Raw genomic sequence first — 27,551 nt, 5'->3', positions numbered from 1 at the left:
ACACATAAGATGTGAGTTAAATTAACTATATTATATATTTGGACTCAGTATTTTAGTTTTTTTTCCTTTTTTTATTGACTATGAATTCAAAATAGAATCTAAAAGAGCCTCAAGCAAGACAACCCTTAATCTAAATGGATACTCTCACAACATTCAACACTAATAACACCAAACAAACCAGCTTCAACAATAGATAGTTCATCTAAGACTACCTCATCAAGGGCAACCAACCTAGGGCATCGCTCATTCACAACCTAATTCAGTGACCAACCAAAAAAAAAAGGGCATTTGGACCAAGAAGTTTTAGGACTATTCACAAATGAAAAAAAAAACATGAATGCATATCCTAAATATAGATAAAATCTAACATTGGTTACCTTCCCAACATTTTCAATTTTTTCTTTCTTTCTCTAATATGTTTTGTTTTTTCATTTTGTAATATGATATGTTAGGTTATATGATGATCAAAGAGGCCCGACATCAAGTCTCAAATTGTATCAATGTTTCAATTTCCATTTTTATCTCAGTATGTATTCATATCTCAACCCTTATTTTTATCTCAACATGAACTAGTAACTCAATATTTCGATCCATCTCAGCATGTAATAGTGTCTAAACTTAGAGCAACCACTATTGATAAAAAAATCTTTAGGTGTTGGTGTCAGATCAAAAAATATTTTTGAGGATAATACACATATATTAACAATACAAAATTTTTGAATGGGAGACAATTTTTTTTTGAGGTTAACACTATCAATAAAATTAATAACTAACGGAAGAAATTTCAAATTACAACATATGGCTCCGCCACTGTTAGGTGCTAAATTGGAAAATTAGATATCCTTTAGGAGGCAAATTATGAATTAAGCAAAAGTAAATTATTGAAAATTATTTTAAACGTGTTGAAAATTTTCGGCATCTTCGTTTCTCCTTTATTATTAGTTATCCAAAGGGTTTGGAGAGGAAAACCCCCTACTGCAAAAGGAGAAGATGTTTCTACGCAAAGCTGCCGTTAGTTTGCTAAGGAGAGTTCGTCTCCATTCTCAGCCCATCTCCACCTCTGCTTCTCGTCCGTCTACTGCAATGGCTACAGCCACTCCGTTGCCCTTCTCTCTTTCCAGTATGTTTCTCAAATTTTCAATATTTGTGATCTTTATTTCTGTTAATTTTTTTTTGTTGTTTTTGAAGTCGGTTCAATTTAATGATGCTATATTGAATCTGATCAAGGCCTTATTGTCCATTTAAATTGAAAGAGTTCAATTCTTAGATTATAAGACCAAATTTGGTTTTCCCCCAAACCTTTCATCTATTTTGTTAGTAGGTACCAATTACCATTATTCCAGGTATAATTGTTTCGATAATATTATTCCAGGCAAAATCAAATTCCCTTATCAAATAGGTTATGTGAGTGCATGGAGTACGAATCCTGCTGATCCTCCTACATGGATTATTCTAACTATACAAGCTGGTATGTTTTCAGTCTCTCTCTCTCTCATCATTTAGAAAGGGGAAAGAGGGTATATAAGCAATGGGAGTGAGAGGAATAGAGAGGAGGAATGTCAGTGAATAGATGTCAATGGTTTGCTGCGACTGCTGGTGCTTGGGGAGAAAGAGAGCAATAGCAAAGAAAGAAAAAACATAAAGTAAACTTTTAGAACTTTAAGCCAACCATGCAGATGTACACATAGATGCTTAAACTGTGCAAATCAAAGCAATTAATGTTAGAAAGAAACATTGCTCAAATTTACAGAAATTACTTTTGTCTCAAACGATTTAATCGCGTTTATTGTCAATCTTTAGCTTCAATATTGAACGTTAAAATTATTTCATGATTCTGTCTCATCCCCCCAATTTCTACTATTTTTTAAAATATCCTTTGAGTTGAACTAAAACAAGAAAAAAAACTCTTAACATCGAATCCTTTAAGGTGCAGCTAAGCATCCAAACAAAATGCTTTAGCTTTTCTAATATTTTTAAACCTATCTTAAATAATTTCTTTGTTTGGTTAGTGTCTTTCGAATGATTACTGCTTAAACAATTCTTTGTTGATGGCTCTGGTTTCTTTGCAGCTATGCTATTGGGGATAAATGCCCACCCTGTTTTTGCTGATGATGACTCAATTCAAACAAATACAGAAAGCGATGTCCAAGATGCTAACATGGTTGGATTACGTAAAATTGAGGATGGCTCTTTGATATCTAATGTACACACTTCTAAGTGGAGAATTTTTACAGAATGGGAGGGATTATTTTTTGCAGGTAAGCATTTATTCGATCTACCTTTATTCTCTCTGTTGTAGTTTCTGGCTTGCTTTCTCTCCTTCCTTCTATAAATAATAGGGAAAACTAGAGGAAGCAGAAAAGTCCTTCCTTTCTGCAATCCAGGAAGCTAAAGAAGGATTTGGGGAGAGGGATGCCCATGTTGCATCTGCATGCAACAATTTGGTGAGTCTACTTATTATCATGGTAGATGAAGCATACGACACCATTTATTTTATATCATATGCAGTACCCTGATGCTATCTGTACTTTCGAATACGTATGTAATGCACGAATAAAGGGGAAAAAATTCCTCTTTAAGACTTGAACTATACTTATGAATAATTGAGGTATAATTTACGATACGCAAAAGATATCTCTTTTTTGTATAATTTGATATTGAGGTTTTGGTGTTATTTCTATTGTTTGATACTTTGAGTGATTTTAAAAGTTGCTTCTACGTGATAAAGGATTTGAATTATCTCTAATTAGCATAACGGACAGTTCGTTATCTTATATTTATCCTAGGTATCCACATTGTCCAAGTGAAAGTAGTGCTGACAATTCTTTCTGCTAATGAAGTTGGGATAAAAAGCTTTAATTTTCCCATTTATTCTTCTCTGAATCTATTTATTTACAGTTCAATGTAGCTGCTTATGTTTAAGAATTTCATTGCTTTGTTCCCTGTACATTTTCCCATTTCCTTTTTAGGCAGAGCTTTACAGAATTAAAAAGGCATTTGGCAAGGCAGAACCTCTGTATTTAGAGGCCATCAGCATATTAGAGGAGGCATTTGGCTGAAGATATACGGTAACTAGTGTTACTTATTAAACTTACATAAGGATTATGTCACAGGGATAAGATCTCAAGTATTTTCGTTTTGCATATTTTCTTCCATACAATATTTTATATTTCATGAAAATGGCATGTTAGATGCACTTGTATTTGTTAAGTAACTTTCTAATTATTCGTGTTTCAGATGCCAAACATTATGCACCATACTCCATACAGAATCTGCTTTTTTTAGTGTTATATTTCTCAGTTCAGGTTAAGATTTGATGTAGAAGAAGCTTAGGCTATTTCAAAGTAGATTTCAAGGAGATGACCTTCTTGCTTGGGTTCAGATCTGATTTAGTAAGAAGTTAATTTATATTGAAGAATTATTGAGGGAAAAGGGAATTAATTGGAGAAGAGGAAAGCATAAAAGTCTAGATGAGAGATTAAGAATCCTGTGCCACTTTCTTTCTATATTTAGATCTGTAAAATCCTCCTTGGCACCAAGTATTTTTCTTCTTGTAATAGAAGGGGGTTACTACTGTTTTCAGTATTTTTTTTTGAAATTTTACATATGTGAGAAAAACTTGACCAAGTATTTTTCTTCTTTTAATAGAAGAGAGTTATTACTGTTTTCAGTATTAATTTTTTTTTGAAATTGTACATGTGAGAGATAATTTTGATAAGAATGGAAGGCCTCATTAAAAAACCCCTTCTTGATTAATGGAGCTTTAGATTAAGCCTTAATCAGCGGAAGGAGGAAAAGAGATAATTGAAGTCTTTATGTCTACAAATCTTGTAAACTATTAAATATGAGCCTTTAATTTGAAACCTGATGAAACCAATTCACCAGTATAAGATAGAAAAACCTGTTACCCCCACATTCTTTAGTGAATGTTTCTAACAGTATTGCTTAGCACCACATGTAGCCTAATTTTCCAATCATTAAGAAAAATGTGATAGTTTAGTAACATCAAACTAAAAAGATAACCTAATGCTCCTATATTATCCAAAATCTTTAAACTGTTGAAGGTGTTCAACAGAGATGAAATTTATTCGGAATCAATCCCCTCAAGAAAATTATTGCTGTTTCTCTGACATACTACGTTTTCTAGTTTTATTGTTCGAGGAGGTAGATGTATCCGAACACAGATTCTGTATGAGCAGACTTCATTTCTGTTGTTAATACAGTTGTTTCTTCCATCTTACCAAAGTAGTTGTAACTTGTAAATGGGTACAAGCCACTGCCTTATTATTTTTATTTATTATTGCTCATTGAATTCTTTCATCCATCTTAATACAGTGTTGGAGTTGCCCTGCACAATCTCGGGAAGTTCTATCTTGTCCAGAGAAAGTTGGAGGAGGCTCGGATGTGCTATGAGGTAATAGAATATGGTTCATTTACTTGGAGACACTTTTGATGATTGATATTTTTGTCTGTAGCAATTTGGATCTGGTGGTTTTTTGTAAGTAGTTTTTGATCATAGATTTTAGATGGTGGATTGTGTCACGCATGAGAACTGACAAAAAATTGGTGGGTTAGCTTGGGTGGTGGTCAATTTCTTTGCAAATAAAAAAAATGAATTGAGATGATAAGGATATAATCAGTATTGTAGGTTTCTTATGGAGCATTGACCAAAATCACACCATTTATTTTATTAACACTGTGATCCCCCTTGTTGACAATAGCTAATTCAAGGTGTTAGGAAATATAGTGTTTCTGAGAAAATTTGATATCACAATGGCTATAGGTGAAATTTATGATATCATTTTTGTTCAGTTCAACTGTTGCTAGTTTGGTCTAGTTTGCTTTTGGCTAGTAGTTGCAGTATTATGCATTTTAAATAGATAGTTGACTGTTAGTTAAAAGAAAATAACTTGTCCCATCTAGTGTCGCTTCATTCTATAGGCAAATAAGAAATTATGTATACTCCGTTGGTTGGGGATGGGAAGGTGTAGTTGAGAATCTCATCATATTTTCACTTGTAACTCATAAATTCTAAAGAACATGTTGAAGCATCTGCTTCATCCTAGTTTTTTTTATAATTACTTTTTAATAATTAGACCAAAATTTTAAAATAATTTTATTTTTATACTCATATTTAATCATGAATTACTTAATTCTAAATGTCTCAACTACAACTTGATAGACTAAATTTCTTCATGCTTCACCATTTCAACTTACATAAACATGTACAACAGCTAGTTCTTTCAAGCCTATCATATTTTAGTAATATTAATAACTTGTATATATTCTGCAATAAATTCTAAGGTGTACAATGATATATTTTTAATTGATCTCGATAGCATTCATTTGTCTTCTATGTCCCTATGTTGATGTTTGTGAGTTTGTCTACCTACTGATACTTATAGTTCATGGCAACTTGATCTAATATATCTTTTTGTTTCTTTGTGTGTGGTGTGGTGTGGGGGGTAATTCTTTGGACAGCGTGCTTTAAAGGTATGAATCTGATATTCACATAGGTATATACAACAACAACAAAACTCTATTCTCATATGCAATGGGGTAAGGGGAGGTAGGGTAGTAGGCTGCCCCCAACGCCAGGTTGAGAGCAGCTTCCTTGGAAGACCTCCGGCAGTCAGAAAAATTAAAAATAAAGATAAAATGCAATGCATGTATATCTATATCTATATCTATATGCATTACACAGAGACACATACCGTGCTTATAGATTCTTTTACTGATTTTAACCTTAAATGCAGTTTGTGACTGAAGTTGGGATTAGTTTTCTTTTCTCTGTTATACTTTCATTAAAATGATAGGATTTATGCTGCATAATGGTTTAGATAAAGGGACGTGTTCTGGGACGTGGCAACATAGATTATGCAGATACAATGTTTCACCTTGGAATGGTAATGTTTCAAATATAAATATCATCTTGTCGTCTTTTTGTTATTTCTTTTTTATACAGCCTCTTTTCGGATTATTAAGCATTTCTCATTCTTGTTTTCAGCATTTTTCTTTATAATGTGATTCTATGGTTTGGTTGGAGGGGATTTACGGTTTGTTCATCAATCCACTTCACGAATGATTAGAATTTAGAATTTTAATATTTAAAGTTTTATTTGGATGAGAAATTCCTTTAGTAGAAATATATCAAAATCTAAATCTTGGCAAATTAAAAGTTGCCAAACAATTTCATTTTCCATATTGTATATTTCTCTCTCTCCCTTTTTCCTTCCCCATCAATTTCCGGTACTTACAATTTCACTCTAAGAAAAGAATAAAACACCAAATTTCTTAAGATTTACCCCTAACTACTCTCTAGTTCAATAGTTTAGAGATTCTACATATGCCCCAATAAAGGAATAAGAGCATTTATCATAGAGCCAATATGGTACAGTTTGTTTTATTTGCAAAACATAGGCATTAATCTGCCTCTTGGTAATTCAATCTGCCACCTCTCACTCTTTATCATGAACTGCAAAAACAGTTATTTGGATTCTTAGATTTCTTTGGTCGATTAAATGAGTACTGAAGAAAAAAAACTGAAATGATTTTTGTTTGCTCAAGGAAGGTTCCACTAACCCTGGCTGCACTGTGAAGTGAAAAAGAGCACTTGTGAGCAGGATTTTTTGTTTCTTAAAAATTTATCAATTTCACCTTGACTAGTGAGCAAAACCCTAATATTCGTGAATTTGGGATTTTGAACCTTAAATTTACGATTCTTTAGCTTTTACTTCTTTAAAAAATAATTTTGAGAGTAATTTTAATTTAAGCAGTTCATGTAGTCATCTCTTGAGTCTCAGCTATGCAATTTTTAACAGATTTGATGACAGTGCAATAAAGTTTGAAGTTTTTAGCAATGCAAGAAGCGTATTTTGGTGTGGAGTGTGGGTTTCCTAAACTGTCGGACTTGGGTGTAATTAGGGACAAACTGAGAGTTTCGTGTTAATGAATTTACTCTAAGAAATACTTATCCAAACAATGCAATAACAAATGCTGATACCAATTGTGCTTTTCTAAATGCTTGAAATTTTCAAATTCCTTATCTATATACACTCTTTGATTTATGTCCTTCAAAGTCTTCTGTGTAGTAATGGATGCTGAGATTCGTGCTAATTATTACGGAAATATTGTAGTAATGAACTCTTTGTACCTGTAAATTTATTGTACATCCTACTTTTGCTTCATTGTTCTAATCTTTGTCTTCTACTGTATTTTCATTGATGTGTTTTCATATTAGATTGACTTGTTGTACTGTAGGTATTATTATCCAAGGTAGACTAAACGATTCTGAGGTCCTTATTCAGGATTCTGAGAATACTAGAGGTACATGTCTATTTAGTCAAAGCTAGCATTAATCATGATGTTCTATGGTAATGGGTTTGGTGTTTTCCAATGTTATTAATGTGTTCAACCATATAGGAAAGGGACAAGGGGAATCGTGGGATGCATCAGGAGATTACGGTATCTGGCACAGGTAGTAAATCTTTTGTCCTTTTATTTATTTATTATTTATTGGATGACTTGAATAGCCTGAGACTGATAGGAGGCTTACCTGGTAGAATAATAAAAAAGCTCAGTTATACTTCATTGGAGGATCTCTTAAGGCAAAATATCGCTCTGTAGTTTTCTATTGGCATTGGTCATTAAAGGGAGGCCCTTATTAGACAATCGTGATGGAAGTTGACTTTATTTTTCAGGTTTTGACTACATGTAATCATTTGGAGAAAGAAATTCATATGCTTATCATGCTAGTTACAAAATCTAGGCAACCATTAAATTATAGTTTAATTGAAAAAACATTATGTTAGATCCATGTCCATCTGTATGTGGTTTTAGTGCTCATTTTTTTCCTTTCTTTTTCCCTTTCTGTTAAGTTGTGAGCGTGCTGTCTATTTATCTGGAGAAAACACCACTTCTAGTCTGCAACTGACTATTAATGGATTGATTTGTTGAGGATGGAAATTATAGTACCCCTGTCCCACTCAAGTTGGCATAGATGGAAAATATTAGGAAAGGATTTTATGGAAAATATTAAGAAAGGATTTTACTGCTCAAGAAAATATAGTAATTTTAAGTTCAGCTTATACTTTTGCTGAACTCAACAGTTGTTTCCCTTACATGGAAATTTTAACTCAAGGGAGGCGTCTTAATTTACAGTGCTGAAACTGCAGGATAAATGTTCATGAAAATGGTGCACAGGATTGAACATGTAATTTCCTATTGGTGATAATTTTTGTTGCATATTCTTTGTGCACCTTTTAAACTCATCTAATATTTTCATGCTTGTGGCACTGTACCAGGGATGGACCGAGTGGGAGGCAGTCACCTCTCCTGAAAATTTAAATTATCATATTTTAAATATTTTCTTTGTATTTTCTATTGATAATCTGTTTTCCCTAGAATTTTATAAGTTTTTCCCCTCTTAAATTTTAAAAGTTCGCCCCCAACAAAATCCTGCGTCCGTCCCTGACTGTACCTAATTGCTCATTCGAAGGTATCACGTTATGGTGCTTATTTTCTCTATGACCTGATGCTGTCGTCAGAAATCTAAATTGGTTTACATGGGGTTTATATGTATCCAAGAGCTAGTATCCAGAATTGCCTTGACCCTAGGATAACATCTGTTAGGCATAGTCAGTTTATTACACTTAAGAGTTATCATTAATGGTTCTACAAACAACTATAATTTTTCTTCTTCGAATTTCAATTTTTTTTGTAGCATTAATTCTGGTTTCTTTACTGTCTTGATTTTCTTCTACTATTTATACTCTTGTACTGCATCATACCCACTTACGTTGCTGTTTTCTAGATTATACAAAATCCAATCGTATTTCAGAAGCTGAGAATATACAGAGAAAGGTCCTTCATATTATGGAATTATCTAAGGTTTGAATTTTATCTTTTTCTCATGTATGTTTTTTATTGTATATATTGCTTAAATTGATTATGTTTTTTTTTACTTTGGTTTGTGGGTGTGTGGGTGTTACTGAATTTCTGTGTGAAACTACCCTCTGGCAAATTGTTTGAAGTGAAAAAAATCACTTTTTTGTATTTTTTCAAGAAACTTCTATTATCGTATTTGTTTTATTTTAGAAGAAAATCACATTCTCATGGCTCATTTATTAGCTTCTACACAATTGTCTTTTTTATAGGGAAAATAATATCTTATTTTTGCAAGGAAGATTTTGAAATTAGCTTCCGTACACGAATCACGATCCACCTTCATTTGACGTTCTTCTGATTGGTGAATTACTGAATTATCTGCTGAAACTACCGAGCCATTTTCTACAGGAGATTTAGTGTTGTCAAGACTTGCACCCAGGCTTTGTGCCCTTGTTTGCCCATTTTGGTGCTTTTAATCTGGTCACATATTTCTTCTCTTTCTCACTCAAGAGTTGATGGTCTCTAACAACAGTTTCCCTCTAGCACTTATTTTTCTGTTTTCCCTACTAACATGTTTATGAACCTGTTCCAACATGGTACTTCACCAATATGTAAATCTATAAAAGCACTCTTTTTTGCCATATGAACAAATTGATCGTGAGCTATCTTACAAACATCTTACGCATGACATTATTTAAATCCCAGTTGCAAGATGAAGCGCATATTATATGCTTAAGTTTCTATCAAGTTCTCGTAAAATATGTTTCATAAGGTTTTTAGTCCTGACAATCTGTCACAAGAACTGAAGTGCTTTCAAATTTCTCTCATAAATAAATTTAGGTGACATTGTCATTAAACAATTGCTATCTTGAATTATCCTTGGCTCAGATGTTTCTGATATTATTACTTGCTTTAGTCTTTAGCTTCTTTTTCTTGCAGGGATGGAATTCATTGGACACTGTAGTTGCTGCAGAAGGGTTGGGTCTCACATTACAATCATCCAGGAACTTAAAAGAAGCACAAGAACTTCTTGAAAGGTCGGTAGGCTTAGTTTTTCTTCAACATTGTGATGGTCTATGGTTCAGGACATTATATTTCCTTGCAATTTTCTTCTTAGGTGTCTTGATGCTCGGAGAACATTACTTCCTGAAGATCACGTCCAGGTTTGTTGTTTTGATGTTTATGAAAGAAGTTTCAATGTTTCATATATTCACTAACTTTATTCTACTCAATATATCCCAACTTCTATAAAAAAATTTAAATATTTGATTTCTCTTTTGAATTTGTATGTTGAATGAGTACAAACATTGGCAAAAACAAGTCTAAAATATTTGATTTCTTTGCTATTTTTATGCCATTTTCCGATTTGACTTGAACTTTTCTATAAAATAAGCAATAGGGTAACTTTAAAGGATCACTTTTCTTTTCTCTATGGACAGATTGGAGCCAATATGCTTCACATTGCTAGGGTTGCAATGCTTAATTCCGATCAACATAGGAATACAAATATTTCTGATGCAATTGCTGAGCTTGACAAGGCAAAAGGTCTTTTAAACAATGCAATAAGGTCGGTGCTGTTTCATTGCATCTAATAATCTTTATTGAACACTTGTATGCATTGTCTAGCGATAAACTACAGTCCTCACTTTACAAAGTATTTATTCTTAAACGCTGTATAAGCCCTGTTGCTGACCAGTGTAGTGGTAAAACACATGGCCTTTTAATGTGCCGACTCCAAGGGATACATGTCCTTTCCTACCACTACTTGTTTCTTTAAAGATATTCTTTCTTATAGGTAGAGGCACCCGGTTTGCGAATAAGACCATTGAAAATCTCGAAGCTTGACTCATCTGTGAGAAAACCACTTGACAAATTTAAGCACAGAATGATTTTAGTAATTGACAACTTGGTATGGTAACACTTCGAACAGCATGGACCAATCATTCACCAAAGTAAAATTGAATTTCAGTCAATTAGGCCTTCATTTTGTCCTCATGTTAATTACCAGAAAAAGAAAAAGGGGGGCCTACAACCTATCATTTGTTACTTTTCACCCTTCAATTTAGTTGATGATGATGGACATATGTTAATATGCTAATTATCATAGATCTGTACAAATATGTCTTAGTCATTTCTCTTTACGTCATAGGATAGCATGGCAAGTTATTGATAAATTGAAAACACAAAGCAAGAAGCAAGGTTATGGAGTTTCTGGAGAAACTGGGCGTGATGGCCATGTAGCATTGATCATACTGGTTAGTTCCTTGTGAATACTAGATTATGTGTCATCTTTTATATAAATGTTCTAAGATTCTACTTGAAAAATGAGGATGAAGGGAGTATGATAGTAAAATGATATTGTTTCATGAGCTTGGATCCTTAGATTGATAATTGCCAGAATGAGGTGGTAATAACACGATTATCTTTCCCAACCATTGTCTTTTGTTTATTCTTCTGCACTTATATTTATTTCTCTTTCATTACCAATTACTACCAGACAAAAGAAGGAATGTTTTATTGACCATTGCATTCATATTTTTGTTATGGGCAACCAATTAACAAAGTTGATTTTAATTTCTTGCCTTGTCCTAAAAACTAATGAACTGGTGATATCAATATCTAAATTTTAAGAACAAGTCAACATTGAGCTAGATATTTTTAGGTTAGAAATATGTTTCTTTTAATTCTCTTTGGTAGTATGGGAATTTTGTGATAATCTTTTTGTGGTTGCAGTTGCAGTCGCTTGATGCACTAGGGCTTTTGGAGATTAACAGACAAGAATTGCAGGATTCACGGGTTAGTAGTATTGCAGGCTTATGGCTCTTGGCATTTGTTTCATTTTTCTTTGAAATGGTTTAGGATTCATGATTGTTTTTTGCTTCAGCCAAATTTACATATATCTATTTTGGGTTATAAATTGGATAACCAAATTATAGTTAAACGTTTGGTTTGGCTATTGGACCCCAAAGTTTTGAAAAACACAATTGGTTACTCAACTTTGCTTTCGTTTTTCAGTTTGCACAAGATTAACTTCCCCGCACAAATGAGTAGTATGACTACAAATATTTACTAAAGATGTACGTGAGTCTAAAATGCGACATCATTTTTTTTGCTTCATTTTTTTATTTCTGAAATTAAAAAAAGATAAGGGAACAGGGAATGAAGAGAGAGAGAGAGAGAGAGATCGAAGGAGGGATGGAGAGGAGAGGGTGGGTTGGGGGTTCATCAGATGCTGACATTGCCTGGCTTTGGCAACCATCACTGTCCAGTGATCCCCTTTCCCCACCATTCTCTCTCTCTCTCTCTCTCTCTCTCTCTCTCTCTCTCTCTCTCTCCCTCTCCTGTGCTTACTCTCATGTGAAAATTGATTTTAATAAAGAGAAGCAAAGTTTAAGAACCTAACTTAGTTTTCAGCTTTGGGTACCAACTAAAAACCTTGGTTGTGGTTCCAAATGTGTAAGTATTACATTTAATATCAGAAGATAGTTACTGCTTGATGAAGTTATGATAGTTTTCTAATTGGTGTCTGTTCAATTTGCATGGCCCCAAGCCTTACCAATGATAAATCAACGGTATTCTAAACCCTTCTAGTTACTAAAATTCCCAAGTATCCCCTAGAAGAGGAGAAAAAGAAAAAGCTCCTCTTATAGTTTGGGCCTTACATATGATGTTCTCAATTGAAAACAAATGCCATCATGCTTCTCGTACGATCTTTTGGTATTTTTTTCTTTAAAAGTCAATAATGTGAACAAGTACATCAGATGTGTTTTTCTTCACCTATAGTAATCTTTTTTGAGATGCTTGATGATATTGAAACACTCTCTGAGATATTGTTCCGCTCATTTTTTTTCTTGATGTAGTGACATAATTGGTATTTTAGGCTTTATGTATATCAAACTGCACTTTAAACATTGTACTAATTTTTTTTAATGATAAACATTGTACTAATAGTTAACCATGGTTCAATTGGGTTACAGGAAAAGTTATCCACTCCTGACGCCAAAAATGCACATTTTGAATGCATTTCTGCCTACAAAGAGGTACATGTTTTCATGGTCGGTTTAAAACCTTGATGAACTCGTTGAAATAGAAAGCTTAAATCGGGAATTACCATGTCGTTGCAAGAATGCCATTGTTTTTAATCTGCTCAATGCAGTTGGTAACCGGAAAGTTAATCAGTAATTCTGTGGAAGCAAAGGCAGAGTATCTCTCTTGCGTGAAGCACCTTTCAAATTTGTTAGAAGCTGAAGGCACAACACAATACAGAGGAACAACATTGCAGGAGCTGAAAGATGAAGTCAGGCGTGTCGAGCATGATATTTCTCAGTCGAGGAGTCGTAAAGGCTAAGGCAGGCCCTCAGAGATACATGGAGGTCGGATATCGAATTTCTTCTCTTTTCATTTCTCTGCATTGCAGTGCATATGCGAGGCCAGGTTTCGAGTGGGATATTCCCCTTTGCTTTGCGTTATCATGTTGAAAGAATAGTTAGAAGAGATTTCACTTCTGCTGTTTTATTTTGAACTGATACAACTAGTCTTCACAAAAATGAATAAAATAAAATAGTTGGGATATGAAGAAATTTAAGTGAAAATGGTTGTGTTAATTTCTTGCATTTATTTATTTTTATAATTGCACGTAAACAAACATTTAAAATTACAAAGAAGAATAGAAGTTGGATGATTTAGTTATTAGGTGAGAATCAAAATCGACAATTTGGCCGTAAATCTATTAGTTAGGTAAAATTACTACGACATTACTATTATTAATACCACTAATTTATCTTTTAATTTCTTTCATATTTGTAGTTTTACTTCATAAAGCTCCCTTGCATGATTATAACTTGGCTCTTAACATTTATATTTTTGTAAATCTGATCTTTATTTTTTAAAATTCAATTTTATCATCATTTTTTCAAAAAAAAAAATCAAACTATTATTTTTTAATAAAAATGTTTACTATGATATTGATTGTACCAATTTTAGAATTTTCTTAGCAGATTCAATTGCTTGAATTCGAGACCTATAGGAGAATAATACTCTTTTACCATTGAAGTCCCTCAATGAATTTAAAAGTTTATATGTATTTTATGTTAATTTAATATTATCTATCTTATGTCATTTTAACAATTAATTTAGAACTAGAGTACATAAAATTTTAACTTTTTTGAGTTAAATACCTAAACATTATTTTTTGAGGTAGGTATTTAAACCTTTTTTTTTCGAATTGAATTCCTAAACATTTTTTTGTCACATGGAATTTTTTAGCTATATATTGTAATAACGATTAGAGTCTAAAATAAAACAAATGATAATTTAGGTATTTGATTTGATAAAAAAAAAAGAATATAGATATTTGACTTGAAAATATATAATTGAAGTACCTGTCGTTCATATAAACCTACTGATAATAAAAGTGGCAAATGTGGAAGTTGTATGCATCAACATGGAAGTTATGTGGGAGAGGGAAAAGTGACGATACGCACAACTAACAAAGAGTGTCTGGTTCCAATCCGAAAACCAAATGGCATTGTCTCAACGTCCCATTTATGACCATGAAAATTAGTTCCAAATCTGAACCCTATTCCCCTTACCTTTCAACCTTCCCATTCAATTCTAACAACGATGCAATCCCAACCCCTTTTATTTCCAAACCAAACTATGAAACCCCAAACTCAAAACCGCATAATGGCAAACCAAACCACCAAAGCCTGCTCCAACCACGATCTAGACCTTATCAAGGCAGCTGCGTGGGCATGGTACCAGCACGGTTCAAGCTCCGAAGCCAAGCCCATGGCCATCCGAGAATTCAATGCCAAACGATGTGAACGAACTCCGGGGCCATCACGCTACAAGTTGGAAGTCATGAGGAACAACGACGATGACAACAACATCGAGGAGATTAAGGGATCAGTCCCCACCCATACTTCTCTCCTGGATCCCTACGAGATCGAAATCATTTCAAAGCGACTCGACCAGCTTATTGAGTTGAGTGGAGTCAAATTCCACCGTGAGCTATTGAAGATCGATGCAGATGTTAATAACAACCACCCCAAGAAAAAGAGCAGCAGCGCTACCAAGTGGAGAGGGTTTCTGCAAAGGCGAAAAGAGGTATGTGGCAAAAACCATGATGTGGAGGAAACTGCCCTCAGACCAAAAAACCATGCTGCTGCGGCGGCTAAGACGGTGAACTGCAGCAAGGCAGGAGCAGCCGACGTTTGGTGAATTTGCTACCAATGGAGAGTTGGGTGGTTTTGGTTGTTGTCTACTCTCTTACGTATTAAATGTCAAATGAATTGGCATTTCATTCATTCAAACACTGCCATCAAATTTGTGTTAGTGATTGTTTCCTTTTCGCATTTGATTATTCAAAAGGGAAAGCTTTTAGGTGGTCCTGACTTCAGTATCATACATTTTTACATTGCAACTCTTTTTTCAGGTGTCTACAAGGAACCAACAATCTAATTTTCGGGTGGTCCTTCTAATTCTGTTTCCACTTCCATAATTTTAATTCAAAGATACAAATAAAAAATTAATATTGTTAGATAATTAATATTAATTTTATTATTACATTTTTTCTGAACATATTTAGTAAGTTAATGAACTTTTCCTCTTTTATAGTTTACCTTCCTTTATTCTTTCTGTAAAATGAGTATATATTAAATTAGTGTTTTTCGAGTTTCTTACAAATAATATGTTTGTCAATATAAAAAAAATCTAAATGTTCTTTGTCCTCTTAATTATGAAATGGAAAAGTTATGATTTTAAAGGCCTCGATTGTGGAAATGATCAACCAAATCACAATTTAAAGGAAATAAGCACGTATCTAGTTACAACTGTCAATCTATTTATACAATTTAACTGGAGAATAAGCCCATACGATGTACAACTATAAATCAACAGAAGAAGATTAACTTATGCCATAAAAGATATGAAGAGAGTCCTATAACTTCAAGCGGCTAGCTCATATGTATATCTTAACATTTCAAGAAAGCCTTTACGTTCTAGAGTCAGTTGAGGAAAATATTCCCACCAACCTAAAAGAGAGGATTGATCGGTTTTCAGTTGCTAGTTCTTAGTAGCAACTGCTCACATCAAAGTGTCAAATAAAATATTTTCACCATATTTTTGTAACTTGATAACCACATGAAGGATTACTGCTAAATTCTAGTTAAGTAACTTAGATTGATGTTTCTCTCATTTAGAAGGAAGAAGTTACAGTGTGGTAACCAAGGTAAATTTCTTTCAGATGCATCATAGAATGTCTTCATAAAATAACACAACAAAGGCAAACTGGAAAGGGATATAAAATTTAGGGGGAAAATGGGAGGTAAAAAAAGAGAAGCATGGTGCAAACGAAACAAACTTCAGCGATACTGTCTTGCAAAAATTCTTCTAGGAAAATCAGAAAGGGTGAAAACTATGATCCAAAAGATAAAGTCCTACAATGAAAAAACACATGGAAACTAAGAAGAGCATTATTTGCACACCGTGTACTTAAAACCAACCAACAAAACAAAACAAAAGCTGTGATTCAAGATAATCAATTTCAAAAAAACTGACAACAATTTTCACGAAAAAATATAGCTAAACGTCTTTCAGCTGGATTTTATCTGAAGCATTAATGTTCTATAGCCACTTCAATGAGACAGTCATGCACCCTACATAAGAAATGGAAAAAGTAGCATGTTGCTTCTTCATTATTAGGACATGATCATTTTTATCATACATAACGTATTAAAAATGTCTAAAATTCATATAGCAATATGAACTTGATAGTCTTGTATAAAGATCCTTGTAGAGCATTAATCTTGTTGCTTAAGTGTACTCATTAAGCCCAAAACAATGGAAAGTACAGCTTTCTGCATATTCAACATATCTTATCCAAGACTCATAATTAAAAACAGATAAAAGTTTACCCTCCAGATAAACCAAAATAAGCTTTGATTTGGGAGACACTCCAGGTGGTGTTTTCTCCTCTAGATTCTTTGATTGCCTGCTCCAAAAGAACACGAGCAGAAATATGTGCCCCCGCTGACTGCCCCATTAAATAGATTATATTCAAAATAACCAATAACAGTGTAAATTGAGATACTATGGATATATGAGAGACATTCAAAATCAAAGAAAGCAGTCAGTTTGTCAGTCACCTATTAGGATCAACTCCATATCTGCCAATGAGATTGCAGACAAATGAGACCCCTTGAGATGCATCTTTCACCTTGTCACTGATGGTTCCCTGGGGGAAGTTCCTGCATACAAATATCAAGAAAAGCCAGTTATTGGTAGAAGAAAAGAAAGAGGCCTCATAAATATAATAAAGTTTTATGACAATATGTGAGTCAATTAATAACGGAGGAGGTAAATTGTATGGAACATAGAGTCAATTAATAAAGTTCCTGTATGGTATTTCATTAACGATATTACAAGTACTTAATTCGACTCTTAGAATATTTCACACGCAGGATGCATTGTTGGCAAAAGTGAACAGAACACCATGTCATGGCATCAACCAAACTAATACCTGTAATCAATACATGCTACAATGATATCTCTTTCTGCCAACTGGAGTCCCACAAGTGAGCCCCAAGCCTTATACCTAAACAGAAGAAAAGTTCAGAAACTTAACATTATAAAAACGAACGAAGTTATATACTTTCAGTAAATATTTAATGGTCAACTAGATATGGAAGTGATCGATACACTGATCATTCAAGCCCACTGAATGAGCAATTTCAGCCTTAAACTTTCTTTAGGTTTATATAGACCTCATATAATATTTCAATATATGATTATCTAATTCCTAAGAACAGACCACTACAAGAATAGACAACCAGATGTAGAACCCCTAATGAAATATTAAGGAACTTTAAGGCTATAATATGTAGTTCATATTTAATCCACATTCATATATTAAAATGTGACAGATTCACCATGCAGAAATCTCACGTCACTCACCCAATTATCCAGGCTCCACCATTCACAAATACCACAACTGGCTTAGGGCCATTAATATTTGTTGGCAAGTATAAATTCAATCTGTCAAATCGTCATCAAAGGAGAAAAAAATAGTAGCTTTAATTTATAAGCTGTGACAAGCAAGTCATAGAATATAACTACTTGTCATTTGATGTTCCAGGTTTGATCCCTTGGTCACTAGAATGAAGAGACCAACATTCTACCAACAAAATACATGGCTGTTGGCCCAACTCCATAAGTACTTGTGTCACATATTCACATACCTATTCCTTGGTTGATTTCCATAAATAATACTCCGTCGCACTTGACTCGAGAAAAAATAATAATATGTAATTGTAGAAGATCAACAAGTAATCTTTAAGTAAGATATTTGAAAACAATCTACAAATATAACTGCTTCTGGCATAGCAAACAGCATAGCAAAGATCTATAATTTATTCCCCCATGCAAACAGCTGTATGATCACAATATCAAAAATATAACCATCTCTAAACTGCAAAAGCGTAGTGAAGTTTTCGTTTATTCCCAAGCAAACAGCTGTATGATGACAATCTTCACAACCATGACAGGAACTCCCATCACACACTAATAGTTGTCCCCCATGAATTGAATTAGAGGGAGAACCAAGACACATAGGGGTAGTGTTACAGCTGAGCCAATGATGTCAATTGGTCACAGAACATTCAAAAAGATCTAGAAACATATATAAGACATGCCACAAGTTTAAACAAAGAAAAATAAATCTATGAGAAATATACCAAGTTTCTAACACCTTGATGTCCATTTCCATTTCCCTTTTCCTCATTTTTATATTTACCTTTTTTTTGCTTCTTTGAAGATTTACAAGAGCAACCTCTTGTTCAACTTTCACTTTAACCAGAACCTACTATTTTCATGTAAAAAGAGAAGTAAACGATTCTTAATAACAAGTTTGCAAGTTTGTGCAGAAAATATAATCAACCAATAATATAGAAGATACCTCGAAGAAAACCAGGCATAAGAAGCAAAGCATAACATGCAAGAGCAACTAATCTTGTGTACCATCGGTAGCCTACCCTGAATGCAAATGTATGATTAAATCAATATATATTAATAAAATTGAAAGCAATAAAAAATAAGTTTATGGACAATAACATATATATATACATATATGTGTGTTGAATTATTTTTGTTGTCCACTGGTTCTATCTCTGAAAGTCTATTTTACATGTATATATATATATATGAAAAAGCTAAAAAGTGGATTATTTTTGTTGTTCATTAATTCTCTCTCTAAAAATATACCTTGCTCAAACTCTTCATCTTCTAGAAGTATCCAAGTCTAATATCTGTGTTCAACTCATATGTTTGATAAGACCCTCTAATGACCCTCAACATGCATGAAAAAGCTTAACAAAAATTAAACATACTTATGTCAGGCACATATTTATATACAATTCACACCAGAGTCGAGTAACATGTTTAAAAGTACCAACATAAAAAAAAAACACATGCAGCAAACAAATTTGAGGACAAGCTCAAATATGGCAGAACAAGGTTCAGAATGATAACAACATTTCCATTAAATCATAAAGTGGGTAAAAATTAGTCTAACCTAATAGGCTCGTAGATCCTTCGTTGGAACCCAACCTACTTTCTCAAAACTCCCAAGCAACCATTCAGAAAAATGATGGTAATTCACTTTGCTTCTCTTCTTTCCTTCAATTGTCTACGCAACCAAAGACAGCCTATATTCTCAAATATTAAACTAAAGAAAAAAACTAACTCGATTCTCATAAAGTGCCACTTCCTCGAAAAACTGAACTATAAAATCAAACGTTTTAATGGAACAAAGAAGAATGCAATTGAAATTCGCAGATAAAAATAATAATAAATAATATATTATATACCCGAGATATCGGAGGAGAATGAAGGTAAGCCGCGTAATCATGATGGATAGAAGAATCTCGCGTAAAATTTTCATATAATTTCATTTTTTATATCTTAGGATAAATTATATATTTAATCAATCAACTATAATTTTGATTCTATTGTTGACATAATAATTTTTTTCAATGATAATGTGATATTATCTTATGTTGACATGTTAGCATCATTACTATTTTTTAATAACAAGTGATCAAAACATAACTAAAACGTAACTTTGGGTATATTTTAAATTGAGTGATCGAAACGAAACTAAAGATATAATTTTATATTATGAAATTTTATAAATTTATTCTTAATATAAATTCATGTGTTCATCCTTACCGCAAGCAAACCTCGAACTAACCATTTGTAACCCCAAAATCAAACCCTAACATGACTAAAGGAAATGCAAAAAATAAAAATAAAAATGCTTATTCGACATAAAAAAATATTAGATAAATAGGCTTCTTTTGAATTTTGAGTTTAAATAGAATTTTGAATTTAAATACATATTATATTTAAAATGTCTAATACTTTGACTTTTACTCATATTTAATTCTGATTTCATCCCCGTAATTCTACGCGATGCAAATGTAAATGATGAATTGGATATTTCACTATAAGTGGCGAAACAACCCCCCAACAAAATGTTACAACATCGAGGTTTCAACCACTACAAGACACCCGTTGAGAGGCCTTGTCTAAGAGAGCGGCAAGCTTTGAATTGCTAATTTTGATTGGAATTTCTTCATCTGATAACACTACATCTCCCAACAAAAGACCTGCTATCTTTAGCCCATTTTCAAGTTCAATGGCCTCTTCCAATCTTCTCACTACTCCATCAAAGCAAAAATATCGCCCACATGCTCCGTAATCCATGCCTTCGTACACCTTCACATGAGCTTTGGCCACCTTCTTCACCTCTGCAATTGCTAAGCAGCCTTGCTGTAACATCGTCTGCCCACCTGCATACCAAATTTAACCGCTTATACCTCGGATAGATATCCAACTTCCGACACAAATGTCTTTTATTTTTCTCGATTTCCATGTATTTAGAAGATTGTATTCGGATAATATGATTGTCAGATACTAATATTTTAAAAAAGTAGTATTAAGTTTTTGTGTACCTTTGAGGTATGGTAAAGCATTTGGAAAGGTGGGAGCCATGAGAAGACCCGGGCAGACAGTAACCAGGTTTACTTTTAATTCCTTTGCTTTCATCCAAGCTACCTTCTCGGCCTTGGTCTTACCCAATGCAAACCAAAGCTGTGGTCCACAACAATTAAACAACGTCGTCGATATGTATTTGTACGCTGAAACTTGAAAACATAAGAATATGCCATCTTCTGCTTTATGATATTCAGATTTTATGTGGATGTAGAATTAATTCATTTTTTTCAAAACAGTTGGGGGATTTTTTAACCCTAAAACCATTTAATTTTGTCCATGTTAGTCATACTTGGGTTGGGTATATTTTATTTTTAGATTATCTAAATTTGTAAGAAATTAAACTTTTAAATTTTAAATCATTTATCAAATATCTGAATTCATATAAATATGAATCTAAATCTATTAAAAAGATTGATGATTAAGGCTCATATCTTCTTAGAAACAAATATATATTTTATTTTGTAATTCAGATGTTCAAATCTGTAATTCATATTCGCATAAGTAATGCGAATTCAGACAATGGATATCCAAAGGTCTCTATCTATATTTGCTCCAAATATACAACAAATAATAATTTTACTATTTAAATTTATAAATTATTCAGATTAAAAAAAACAAATTAAATTTATAAAAATATTTGAATCCGCAATCTGAATCACTATCTCTAATCATTCTTAGTCCTTATACCTAAATAACCAACGTGGGTGCGAAACAATTGAGACCGCAATCTGAATCCTATGAACAAGTAGTTTTTCCAATGACAAACAAAATACCTTATTTTCTCTGCAAAATTCTTCACTGCTCCAACAACTCTCTTCAATAACCCCATCCATGTTTCCGTTCCTCCAAATGGATGCTATTAGAGAAGAAGTGAAGACACATCTCTTTACGTAGGCTGCCCTTGCACAAGCTTCCACAACAGTTCTCGCCACTTCAGTCTCAACAAACACCATCTGTTCCTTCAATAATCAACCCAAATCATCGCAGAACAAAAATGTTTACTGCTTGCTACCATCTAAAAATGAAGGAAGATGAACTTACTGAATAACCAGAGATCCCATGTGGATCAATGAAGGAAGACGTATGAAAAACAGCATGGCAGCCTCTAAAAGCATCACAAAGGCTTTGTAAATCTCCCATCTTGGTTAAAACCACACTCTCCAATAGGTTGAACTCTTCTTCCCCTATCAGATCTTTCAGTTCTCCCAATTCCACTGCTCATAGAACAGCAATTCAATGTCAAAAACTGGTTTTTAGAAGCCTGTGTTATTCAAGATTGAAGATTAATAGGGTTTAAATAACTTGCCTTGGTGTTGAACAGTGACTCGAACAAGGTAACCATGAGACAGTAGCTCCTTGACAATGGAAGAACCTAAGTAAGAGTTGCCACTTGTAACACATATGAGCTTCTTTTCTCCTGCAATAGAACTACAACTAAATACATTCCCAACACACTTTTGCTGCTTTCCTGGAATGGGTGGTGGTATTGCCACCTCTACTTCCATCTTCATTTTCTGATTCTTCAAGTTGTCTCTCTGATAAGGCACTGAGGATTTTATATGAGAAGTAGGCAAGTGTTGTAGGGTAGGTGGAGAAGATTAGATAGAGTCACGAGGGTGGTAAGTAAGTGCAGTCAGAACGATGGATCAAATATTTATTTGGACTTTCAGGTTTCACTATTTTCCGAGCTACTTCACATGCAAGATTCACACTAGGGTTTCCATTGCATTGCCAAGTTTCACAGATGAGGATAATCCTCGTCTGAATTAGGTATGGACGGGCCTCCAATGGAGAATAGCATTTTTTTAAAATTTAAAAAATTAAACCTTTCAACACTTAGATATAATGACATACTCCTAAAAAGAGAATATATGTTCTATTAAAAAGAAGAAGAGAAGAATATATGTTTGAATTTTTTTAAAATGTTATTGACAGAAACAAGTACAAACTCACAACATGGACGATAAAATAAGGAAAACTATCAATTTAGTCATCCAACTATTACTTTTGTTTTGTTTTGTCACCAACTATTATTTTTTTTCAAAATCATACGTTAATTTACGTTTTGATTTTATTTTGGTCAACAACCATTAAAAAATTAACAGTGATGATGATGTATCACCATAAGATAATTCCACATCATCATTGAAAAATTAAAAGAAATTGTCACGTCATCATTATTTTTTAACGATGGATGACGAAAAGCGTAACATTATTAAGATATTGAAAAAAATAGTTAAGTGACCAAAATGGAACCAAAGTGATAGTTGGATGACTAAATACATAATTTATCCTATAAACATGTTTGAGTAAAAAATAGTAAATTATAGTTTTCATCAATCAATTTTCATTATGTCTCTATTTTGTTCACTAAACTTTAAAAATTTCAATTTGATCACTAAACTTTTGGAATATTTCTATTTTGGTTACTCGAAATGTTAAATCATATACAATAAGATGATGTGGTCTTTTTTTATTTAGAGTATTTTTTTGCTTATATGGATGTCATGTGTCCCATCTTACTTTAATCATTTTTTTAATTTTATATTCTTTCGCAAAAGTGAAACTTTTATAGTTTCATATGTGTCACGTCAGTGTTATAATAATTGTTTTTCAGAATTTTCTTCGAGCATTGAAGACACAGATAAATTCGTCTTATTGTCTCATATCATTCTATTAATTTATATTTTTTTCAAATCTCTTCAAAACTCGTAAAACTCAACCTCAATCTCAAAACTCATAAAATACTAAATCACTTTTATCTATAGGCTCCATCATTTGATTACGTGAAGTCAAGATATATAGCTCGTATCCTCTTTCTCCATCTTCTAATCTATATAATTTGGAAGAAGATACTCAATTGTCGGAAAAATAAAAAGAAATATGAAACTACGATTTAAAAAAGTTAGAGTCATTTAGTAATTTTAGAAGATAAATGCCTAATTATAATGTCGATAAATATTATCAGTGAAATAACGAAAAAATCAAAAACCTAAAAGTATAATAATTAAATTAAAAAAAATTAAAGTTTATTTTCCAAAATAAGTGTGAAGTTATAACATTGCAGCTTTGAATACATAGTAAAGTCGAACAAACAAATAAAATCTCAAAACCTCGTTGTTCATGCCCGCTAATCTATTATTTTTCTTCTTCTGTGTAATTTTTTCTCAATTACTTCTTTATAATAATCATTGTCTTACTATTTTAATAATATTTTTTATTAAAGATTTATATAATTTGATCATAATATATATCATATGTTATAAAAATTTAAGATATAGAGAAATAGAATAACACATCTAGAGACAATAATGGTTTAATGGGAGTATTGTTGTTCATAAGATCCTGAGTTTAAACAATTGTGTCTGCAAAACGTATGCATATTATTAATGACTAAGAAAGAATGCGAACATATACCAACTTATAATCACCTCATATTATTAAAAAAAACTCATGAAAATAAAAATAATTAAAAATATTAAAAACTATATTTATTGATTTTTATATTTTAAATTCATAAAATCATTAAAAATGACAAAAAATCTAGAAAATTCTAAGCATATTATGAGTTTTGAAAAATAAATGTTGGATTTCTATCAAATTGTTTTTTCATTTTTTGCTTTTTAAAGAACTTAGAAAAACAAAAAGCAAAAACTCATAAACTAGAAAAAAAAACCCTTTAAAATATCAAAAAATTCTTAAAGAATCTATATTTTTTTCAGAATTTGTGTTTTTTTTATATTTAATTATGCTTAATTTATTTTTAAAAAATAAAATAAAATTGTAACAATCATAAAATTTGAAAGGAAAAACTAGAAAATTCTAAAAGAATACGATTTCTTAATAGCAAATTTTTATGTTTTTTTCAACAACAAAAAAAAACAAAGTGAGAAATAAATTAAAATATAAAAATAATGCCAAAAAAATAATTCAGAGGGATGCTGAATAAATGAAAAATGATTATGTTAAGATGGAGAAGAATGCAAGCGATTAGAAGATATTAAAAGAGCATGTGACAGGCGTTTCTGCTCAATTTGTCAACCCTTCCACGATTTCGAATCTGACGGAAAGACCTAGCAGAGGAAGATGTCTAATCGTGATTAGATGGTTAAATTATTGTCTTGTAAGGGACAGGTCAATCATGTTTATTTTATGAAGATAATACCACTAACCCATTTGAAAACGACTAATTTGATGCTGCAATCACACTTGATGAACACATATGTATTGGTTAATTAACTTGATCGGAAAGTTAAGAACTAGGGAAAAAAAACAGAGCTTTTCTAATCAAACTATGTATTTCGTATATAGATGTAGATAGAGATCCTTTTAGTTTGGAAATACACATCATTTTCTGCAATAAGTAAACATTTCAAGGTTTATTAAAATGAAATCAGATATATAACACAAATGAAATCAATCACAGTAGTAGGTAAACCAGCAATATTTTCCCCCTGCACCATGTTCAATTTCCTGTTCTTTGCCTCTGCTGTGAACCCACCACAGGAGATTTGTGAGTGAATTCCCATCATCATGACCATTCAGCTTCTTTATCTTCTCCAAAGCACTCTCTTCGTCATAAATTGCTTCCAATGCATACACAAACCCTTTCCATCCCTCTCCCACGCCATCCCTTTCCAATGCCGGTAACGTCCAGTTCACGAGCTCTCTGGTGAACTCGATATCGGAGAACAGCACCTCACTGATAGGCAATATGGGTAGCAATTGGATCCCGAGTCGGCATTCTCTCCAGTCAGGTGGAGCAAACCAAAGGCCACTGTCCCTCTTGTTGGCCCATAACACTCCTACGACTCGGTTCTCCCTTGTGAATTCGTCTCCGTATAGATTGTCTCCTTCCTTCACATGCCACCAAGTTTGTGCTGCTTGAATCTCAAATGCCATGAGTGTCGATCCGGTCGCAACAAGATGGCTGTCACCGTAAGCTAACCCCATTAGTGCAGCAGAGTAATATGCATTCACTGCTTCACTAGTGCTTTCTTGGTTCCTTCCATCCGCGAATTCAGTCAACCCTCCTGCCCAAGAATGCAATTTGTACAAATCGAAACACCTCAAACGCGGATAATTCGAATTCGATCGCCTGCCTAGGTTCATGAAATCAGCCATGAGTGAGTAAGCTTGTGGCTTATACCTCCTTCCCAAGCCGGATCGATCTTGGCCAAGACAGCAATTCCATAAAGGAAGTAACCGATATGATAATGGTGATCATTGTAAACACCGAAACCAAAATCCGCCCCAGAATCAGCCGACCCTTGTTTAGTCACAATGCCACCCCATTTCGATTCATACAGAAAACCATTCCCATTGAAAGTTCCATCCAGCCATGGCTCAATTGTATCCTTCAAGAACTTCCTTATCGCAGGAATCACATCAACATAGCAGACTTCTTCAGCAATCAACGCCAACCTCGCTGCTCTGGCAATCAACTTCCCGTAAAAATAAGACGATGTCGTTGATATAGCCGACGAATCCAACGCCTCAACGTCCTTAGCAAGAGCAGTCACAATCTCGGCATACGATTCTTCGTCTACCCCTTTAATCGAATGCCAAGTCACGGAAACCTGGTGCGGTTTCATCACCCACGAATCCCCAACAACACCAACAAGCTCCCCATCAATACTTTTATACTTAAGATTCTCCAATACCTTAACATCACAACCATCACTGGCTAAAATATCAAAATGAAGCGGGTGTGCAAGCATAAGCAAATCACCCCAGCCCTTCTTTTCCCATTTATATTCCAAACAAAGCGGTTTATTCAAAACCGCGACACCTGAGGTCGGGTAGCAGGAACTGAACTGATCAAGGACGGATTCATACATCGGATCAGAACCGGGCATCACAGCAATCCGAATAATACCCGAAAACCCGCCGGACCCGATAGAAGAAAGATCATGATTCAAACTGAGAGACGAAGACGTATATATAAGCCATGTTTGACCGTTGTTTAGCTGAACGGTATGCTTGGTGAGCGAACTATTCGAAGAAAACGAGAGAATCGCATGAACAGTAGATATCGATACAGCAGTATTCCCCGTTACAGAGCAGGTCAAAAAGGGACTACCTCGGACGAGAAAGAACCGGAGGTTCGAAGAGGGGAAATCCAAAGTAACACTGAGATCACTGTAAGAAGAGATCACATGGGCTGGGCTGGTTCTATCAGAAGCAGAGACGGTAAGATCAGGGACGAAAATTTGGTAAATGAAAGAAGGGTTGTGGAATTGAGATGGGTAGGAGATGGAAAGGGAAGAGTCGGCCGATTTGATGAGATAAGGGTGGATGTATTCGGGTTGGTCACCATTTTTGAGAGTGAAGTTCTGGAAGAAAGAATTGGTGGGGAGAGGGGACGAAAGGAGCTTCGGGGAGAAGAAACGTGAAGGGTCGGGGAGCACGGAGGATTGGACGCTGGGGAAGAGGAAAGGTTGGGCTTTGGGGGGAATTTGAGGAGGAGCCATAGGCGGAGATGACGGCGGAGGAGGAGGAGGAACTGCTGGTGTTGGGGGTTTACGATGTTTCTTGGGCTTTTTAAAGGGCTTGGTTATTAATGTCTTGACTCGTCGCTTGAGCTTTTTCAACATATTTTAAGTAAGGGT

The 27,551-nt window shown here is 33.7% G+C and overlaps 5 protein-coding genes across 5 annotated transcripts; 2 read left to right on the top strand and 3 right to left on the bottom strand.

Annotated features, from left to right (window-relative positions):
* Nucleotides 1-930: 930 nt before the first annotated feature.
* LOC120113925 lies at nt 931-13,386 on the top strand. Its single transcript, XM_039134983.1, is given in 20 exon segments — nt 931-1,120; nt 1,373-1,468; nt 2,070-2,232; nt 2,234-2,258; nt 2,340-2,444; nt 2,970-3,055; nt 3,057-3,068; nt 4,336-4,414; nt 5,841-5,916; nt 7,270-7,326; nt 7,423-7,440; nt 7,443-7,479; nt 8,814-8,889; nt 9,826-9,923; nt 10,004-10,049; nt 10,326-10,453; nt 11,036-11,141; nt 11,620-11,682; nt 12,864-12,926; nt 13,043-13,386. Coding segments are annotated over 20 exon segments (1,656 nt in total). The 5' UTR covers nt 931-990; the 3' UTR covers nt 13,235-13,386.
* A 1,185-nt stretch (nt 13,387-14,571) lies between these two features.
* LOC120113717 lies at nt 14,572-15,108 on the top strand. Its single transcript, XM_039134774.1, has one exon. It carries the CDS (start codon nt 14,572-14,574, stop codon nt 15,106-15,108), a length of 537 nt encoding a protein of 178 aa, XP_038990705.1.
* A 1,145-nt stretch (nt 15,109-16,253) lies between these two features.
* LOC120113716 (probable isoprenylcysteine alpha-carbonyl methylesterase ICMEL2) lies at nt 16,254-20,137 on the bottom strand. The gene is made up of 7 exons (XM_039134773.1): nt 20,124-20,137; nt 18,842-18,918; nt 18,126-18,195; nt 17,842-17,922; nt 17,408-17,482; nt 17,034-17,135; nt 16,254-16,940 (listed from the first exon to the last, which is right to left on the bottom strand). Exons 1-7 carry the CDS (start codon nt 20,135-20,137, stop codon nt 16,799-16,801), a joined length of 561 nt encoding a protein of 186 aa, XP_038990704.1. The 3' UTR covers nt 16,254-16,798.
* A 263-nt stretch (nt 20,138-20,400) lies between these two features.
* Nucleotides 20,401-22,466, bottom strand: LOC120113924 (cinnamoyl-CoA reductase-like SNL6). Its single transcript, XM_039134982.1, has 5 exons — nt 22,247-22,466; nt 21,982-22,154; nt 21,714-21,899; nt 20,898-21,036; nt 20,401-20,735 (listed from the first exon to the last, which is right to left on the bottom strand). The coding sequence occupies exons 1-5, from the start codon at nt 22,449-22,451 to the stop codon at nt 20,437-20,439; spliced, it is 1,002 nt and encodes a 333-aa protein (XP_038990913.1). The 5' UTR covers nt 22,452-22,466; the 3' UTR covers nt 20,401-20,436.
* A 2,875-nt stretch (nt 22,467-25,341) lies between these two features.
* Nucleotides 25,342-27,551, bottom strand: LOC120113923 (probable endo-1,3(4)-beta-glucanase ARB_01444). Its single transcript, XM_039134980.1, is given in 2 exon segments — nt 25,342-26,096; nt 26,099-27,551. Coding segments are annotated over 2 exon segments (2,178 nt in total). The 5' UTR covers nt 27,537-27,551; the 3' UTR covers nt 25,342-25,356.

The sequence above is a fragment of the Hibiscus syriacus genome, unplaced genomic scaffold (assembly GCF_006381635.1).
Source record: "Hibiscus syriacus cultivar Baekdansim isolate YM2019G1 unplaced genomic scaffold, ASM638163v2 tig00110213_pilon, whole genome shotgun sequence".
Lineage (NCBI taxonomy): Eukaryota > Viridiplantae > Streptophyta > Magnoliopsida > Malvales > Malvaceae > Hibiscus > Hibiscus syriacus.
The sequence above is the reverse complement of the archived record's forward strand: the minus strand, read 5'-3'. Positions and strand labels throughout refer to the sequence as shown.

Coding starts and splice junctions, on each gene's coding strand:
- LOC120113924 (XM_039134982.1), bottom strand. CDS start 22,451: ATGAAGATGGAAGTAGAGGTGGCAATACCACCACCCATTCCAGGAAAG. Junction 21,900..21,981: donor ATGGGATCTCTGGTTATTCA/GTAAGTTCATCT, acceptor TGATTATTGAAG/GAACAGATGGTGTTTGTTGA. Junction 21,037..21,713: donor AATTTTGCAGAGAAAATAAG/GTATTTTGTTTG, acceptor TGTGGACCACAG/CTTTGGTTTGCATTGGGTAA.
- LOC120113717 (XM_039134774.1), top strand. CDS start 14,572: ATGGCAAACCAAACCACCAAAGCCTGCTCCAACCACGATCTAGACCTT.
- LOC120113716 (XM_039134773.1), bottom strand. Junction 17,923..18,125: donor GGAAATCAACCAAGGAATAG/GTATGTGAATAT, acceptor ACGATTTGACAG/ATTGAATTTATACTTGCCAA. Junction 17,136..17,407: donor GTAGCATGTATTGATTACAG/GTATTAGTTTGG, acceptor ATTTGTATGCAG/GAACTTCCCCCAGGGAACCA.